Source organism: Muntiacus reevesi, chromosome 1 (genome assembly GCF_963930625.1).
Source record: "Muntiacus reevesi chromosome 1, mMunRee1.1, whole genome shotgun sequence".
In the NCBI taxonomy this organism is placed as follows: Eukaryota; Metazoa; Chordata; class Mammalia; order Artiodactyla; family Cervidae; genus Muntiacus; species Muntiacus reevesi.
In genome coordinates, this window is record NC_089249.1 from 10,370,346 (window position 1) to 10,376,479 (window position 6,134).

At 33.4% G+C, this 6,134-nt stretch overlaps 1 protein-coding gene across 2 annotated transcripts in view; it reads left to right on the top strand.

The window, feature by feature from the left end:
* Positions 1-5,714, top strand: part of SCYL2 (SCY1 like pseudokinase 2) — a 49,925-nt gene extending 44,211 nt beyond the window's left edge. Inside the window, exons 16-18 of one of the 2 annotated variants that reach the window (XM_065937524.1) lie at positions 42-137; positions 1,152-1,271; positions 2,502-5,714. In XM_065937524.1, the coding sequence (XP_065793596.1) occupies positions 42-137; positions 1,152-1,271; positions 2,502-3,146 (861 nt within the window). In that variant the 3' untranslated portion in view covers positions 3,147-5,714. The remainder of the gene's footprint in view (positions 1-41; positions 138-1,151; positions 1,272-2,501) is intronic. The other variant, XM_065937532.1, reaches the window with a different exon arrangement.
* Positions 5,715-6,134: the final 420 nt, after the last annotated feature.

Consider the following 6,134-nt stretch of genomic DNA (forward strand, 5'->3'; position numbering starts at 1 on the left):
TTTGTGCGTTGTTCAACTAGTTGATTTTTTTTCTGTTTCAGCAGATTGACAAAGTATTTAACAACATCGGAGCAGACCTTCTGACTGGTGGTGAATCCGAAAATAAAGAGGATGGGTTACAGAATAAACAAAAAAGAGTAAGTTTCTTTACTGTTCTTTTGACATTCATATTTATATTATATGACTTCTATAAACCATAAATTTTTTGTTGAGAAATACTATTTAGCATAATAGAAACATTCTTTAATTATCTTTATGAAATTGAAAAGTTATCAGTGGATCATGACCTAACCCATGTTGAGAATAAACATGCTTAATATTTTTAACTTCCTTTATTATTCATTCTCCCACACTGGTAATGTTTCTAGGTTGCCTACTTCTTGTCCTTTCTATTGTACTTTGCCAGTCACATCCCTTGATAAATTCTACAGTGTCTCTTTTCTGCTCCTGATTTTGAATAATAAACTATAAAACTATAGTTTCCAGTTGAAATATTGGTTAGCACCCAATATAAAAAATATATCCACTTTGAATTTCGCTAAGGGCAGTTTTCTTCTATTCATTCAACATGTATGAGTACCTGTATGTGTAGAACCAAGACACTGGTTTACAGAATTGTAAGAGGACATTCTGTGGGCTTAAAGGTTGGCAAAGTAGATGTAAGAAAAAAGACACTGAATTTGATGCAGACATTAGTATCAAAAATGTTTGTTCATGTTCTTTTAAAAAAGTTGTTTAATTCTTGCTTAGCTTTTGATGAGTTCTTAAAACATTTTTTGGAGTAAGATAAAAACAGCTGAACAAGAATCTCCCAATTTTATAGCTAATTCATGTTGTATAACAGAAACTAATGCAACATTGTCAAGCAATTATCGTCCAATTAAAAAAAAATGAGAGGTATATATTGAAAAAGGAAAAAACCAAATAGAAAACCCACAAAACTAATGTGTAACTGACTTTAATTATACTGCTGTGGCAGTCACCAATACAGTCGTTCGTAAACTACTTGGTATTGTCAAGTATTGTCAAATGGTACAAACTACTTGGTATTGTCAAGTATTGTCAAACATACAAAAAAGCAACGTTCTGGTTTACAAATGAAATTATGAAAGTTGTCAGTTAACTTTTTTTTGCTGTTGTTTTGTTTTAAGGCATCACTTACACTCGAAGAAAAACAGAAATTAGCAAAAGAACAGGAACAGGCACAGAAGTTGAAAAGCCAGCAGCCTCTTAAACCTCAAGTTCACACACCTATTGCTCCAGTCAAGCAGGTCAGAGTTAATTTTTTGTGTGTAATGCAATCATACTACTCTTAAGGAGTAAGGTAGTATAGAACCTAGTCTACCTACTAGTGTTTTATGAAAATGTATTTCAGAGAATACTTTTTATATGTAATTTCTAAGAAGTATGGGCATAAAGATTTTCCAGCAACTCCTCAATAACCTGCCTAATGTATGATGTTTTGTGATACTGCTTATTGCCAATAAAGAAGAAGCTAGATTAATGGGATGGTTCTTTAAAAATATTAGGTCTGTGATACTAATTCAACTCTGCTCACTTTGAACAGAAATATTATGTTCATGCATTTATGTATTTTTGAGCAAGAAATAATTTTCGTAGTCATGTTTGTAGCTTGATTTAGGGATTCTTGCCTATATGTCTTGACCAGTATTTGTTTCCTTTTATGTTCCAGGCACCGTTTTAGTTGCTGGTTTAAGGACAGTGATTAAGTTCTCTGCTTGGAAAAAGTTTACACTGTTACTGGTTTCAGAAATAACTTTATCTTAAAAGCTTTCTTTAAATTATTTTTGTTGTTGTTGTCTCCTAATCATTAAACTTTTCCCTGTGGGAAAAATTTTTGTGGGCCAAGAGGCAAAATAAAGTATTTTGTAGGTACTTATATAAGGATAAAGAAATAAGAAAACTAAATTTCCACATAATTATGATGAAAGTCAAAACACAAAAATAATAAAGTATCCTTTTCTGTGGGGCTTCCCTGGTTGCTCACTGATAAGGAATCTGCCTGCCAATGCAGGAGACCCAGGTTCTATCCCTGTGTTGGGAAGATCCCATGGAGAAGGAAATGGCAACCTGCTGCAGTGTTCTTGCCTGAGAAATCCCACAGAGCCTGGCAGGCTACAGTCCGTGGGGTCGCAAAGGAGGCACACAATTTAGCGACTAAACAGCAACAACATCCTTTTCTATAATACAGATCTAATGAGAAAAATGCAATTCTGCTTTTTGGTGGAGGCACAATGGGGGAGACAACATTTCATTTAATTGGAGTTCAAAGTTTTGTTCCCTGTCATCAGATCGTTGCAAATGTTCATCTTTAAAGAGCCTTAAGTATGTGGCAAACTGGGTTTGGCCTGTGAACCGTGTAGTTTGCTGTCTCAGTGTAGACAAGCTTAATTTTAACTTGTCCTTTATAATAAAATTTATCAAGTGTTTTACTAATTTTAAAGTAATTTGGAATAAAGTAATTTCCTTGTATTTTTCAGACTAAGGACCTGACAGACACATTGATGGATAACATGTCATCTTTGACCAGTCTTTCTGTTAGCACCCCTAAAATTTCTGCTTCAAGTTCCTTCACTTCTGTTCCTTCCACGGGCCTTGGCATGATGTTTTCTACACCAATTGACAATACAAAGAGAAATTTAACAAATGGCCTAAATGCTAACATGGGCTTTCAGACTTCAGGATTCAACATGCCAGTTAATACAAACCAGAACTTCTTCAGTAGTCCAAGCACACCTGGAGTGAGCAAGATGACTCTGGGAGCACCTTCCACCTTGCCAAACTTCAGCGCTGTGAGTGTTCCTCCTGCAGGGGGAAAGCAGACTCAGCAAAGACCCACAGATATGTCTGCTCTTAATAATCTCTTTGGCCCTCAGAAACCCAAAGTTAGCATGAACCAGTTATCACAACAGAAACCAAATCAGTGGCTTAATCAGTTTGTACCTCCTCAAGGGTCTCCAGGTATGGGCAGTTCAGTAATGGGAACACAGGTGAACGTGATGGGACAATCTGCCTTCGGAATGCAGGCTAATCCTTTCTTTAACCCACAGAACTTTGCACAGCCGCCAACTACTATGACCAGTAGCAGTTCAGCTAGCAATGATTTAAAAGATCTTTTTGGGTGAGGTGTCATGCTCCTATTTTTGAAGGATTACTTCAGTTTTAATCATGGGTAAGCTGATTTACATCTTTATATAGCTGGCTTGGAGGAAGTACTTCTATGGGAGAGTGGTCCTGTGATAGGGGAAAAAAATAAAAACCTGTTTTCATGCCAGCATAGTAGTTGTATGGACTCCTAACAGTTGAGGTTTTTAAAGCATTGAGGATTTTTTTTCCTCTTACCAACTCCTCTTCAGGTTTTTAAAAGACCCAACCCATATCAATCTCAATGAGAAAAAAAAGATACCTGAGTATCTTGAATAGCAGAATTTTTAAATCAAATGTTTATTTTGGCTTGTATATCTTGGTGTTATTTTAAAAGTTGAGTTGATGGTAATTGCAAGTTTCATCTGTTAAATACTACATGGTACACAGTCTACCTTCACAAGTCATTAGTCTTCATTTTAAATATGTGAAAAATCTTGATGCTGTATTGATTTGTTTGCATTTAGTACAACTGAGAAAATGATACACATAATGAAAAGGATCAGGTCATTTGCTTTTCCAATCTTATTACTTCTCAGATGAACTAATATTTAGTACAAAAGGCTGAGCAAATACTGCAAAATTTAGTTTAACCTTCATTTCATTGGTTCAAACTAAAGGCATTATCAACTATCATAAATGCAAACTGATCACTGTAAATTATTTTTTAGCATGGTCTGCCTCAAAGTAGTAGTGTATTTTTCTCCGTTTTCCTGGATATGTTTCGAGTCCCATTTTTCCTCCTGTGTCACAGACAGAGAGGCATGTACAGATATGTACAGGTATTTGACAAAGCCCTCTCTGCTTTTTCCTGATGGCTGCCTTCATGCTTCATTTTGAATTCAAACTTCAGAGGTTGCAGCATATATGAATTGCATTTTCAAAAGGAGATTTGTAAGAATTAAACTATATTTAATGAGTAAACTTTTGAGATTTCTGTTGTATTGTTTCAAATGTAATAAACTTTACTTCTCTAAAAATGAGCGCTTGTATCTTCTGGCTGCTAACAGATTAATTTTCAGCTTGTTAAGTGTGACCTCATCACTTACTGCATCTGAAGTTTAATTATTTTCTCGGAATTTTAGGATCTTTCATTCAAACATTTTTATGTTCATAATTAGCCATTTTTAGGAAGAAAAAGGGTAAATTCTTCTAACATGAAACATGCTTTCTTTTTCAAGGCCTTTCTCTGATGTTTTTCTTTGATTAGCTGGTAACTGTGGAGTCTTATGCCATAGATGTCATTTGTATTTTGTTAAGTTATATTCCATCATTATAACTTTAAGCTGATCTTTCAGAGAACTATAATGTATTATATTGTAACTGCTGCCATAGAGTTGTGGATTTTAATTATCAGAAACCAGCTATCATTTAAAATAAATCCTATGAACTTTACTGTGCTGACACTACATTTATTCATTGAAAAACTATATATCCTCACATTGAACGTATACTACTTATTTACAAGATATAATTTGATAATACTGCTGGCAGCATTTAGTAAGAAAGTATTTAAAAAAATAAAAAGTCAGCTTTATGTCTGTTTTTTCTTCGAGTGGTACTTTTTACATGGTTTCAGGAGAGGACTCAGGAATGCCAAAGAAACTTACCAAGAAATGAAAAGCAGGAGGAAGATCAAATGTTTTTGGCAAATGCATTCACACCAGATTGTGTCTTATTTGTAACACAGTATCTTATCTTGAGAAAAGTTTGCATAAGGAACTAAATTGTGTAATGTTGAAAAATTTTTCTTAGTAATGATTCAGTAGTCACTGTTCTTTAGGAAGTTGCATTTTATTTTGTAAAATAACTTTATGTCAGTGTTGAACTCCTAATAAGAAAATTTACTATAACTATATAATTTGAAAGTCTAAATATAAGAGCAGATTATTTGAGAAATATTTGTGATTCTTAGGTAATTTCCACATCTTGAAATTTGTTCATTCATTGAGGTAATGGTGCTATATTTTTAGAAAATTTTCTATATGTTTTTCCTCCTTTCTTGAAGGTATTTTGTTTAAGTCATTTCTATCACTTGAACTCTTACCATTGCCTTTTTCTGTTATGAAATTGCCTCTAAAAATAGTGCTGTTTTTAGGCTTGTATTTCTATGTGAACAAAATTTTCAAAGTATTGGATTACCTTAAAATTATTTCAGATACTGACAGCATTTAAGTCCCTTGTGCATAGAGTAGAAAATTGGTAGTTAAAAAGCACCTGTCTCCAAAAATTACAAGAGAGATTCCCTTTATTTGAATTTGTTCTTGATTCTTCTAATGCTGAAGTGTGTGGTGTATTTGGAGGATGCATAAAAGGAAATGGAAATAGACTGTGTATTTGGCTGGGATTTGTTTGTTTAATTTTATTTTTATTTGGGGAAACATCTAACCTTTCATGTGAATAAGTTAAGGACATAGGTTTTTGCTATTTTTTTCAACCTGTAAAATACCTCACATGGTTGCTTTTACAAATTAAAGGAAAAGGTATATGTGAAAGTACCTGATAGCAAGCACAGAGTATGCACCAAATAAATTTCAGCTTTTATAAAACTTTCTATATTAAGTTGTAATTTCATGCTTTGTTATTTACTGGTCTTGAAATAATTTTAGACAGAACAAGTTATATGAATTCAAACAGTATAGGATTTTAAGAGATTATGTGTCTGGCTCTCAAACTATTACTGTGACAGTAAGAAATATATCTTACATTACAAACCCAGTATATGAGATTTATATCTGAAACAAAAGTTTCATAAAACCTTTAACACATATAGTGTATTATTATTATTCTGTCCTATTAATTTTTTAAAATCTGGTTATAATCCTTAAAAGGATTTCATGATATTGTTTGGGTAAAACTGAAATAATTCATTGCTGTCTCTCCAAGCAGGTGTAGGAGAAAGAGGATCAGAGATTTACATGGCCTAACCCAAGAAGGTTAGAACCAGAAATAGAAGCTAGGTTTTCTTT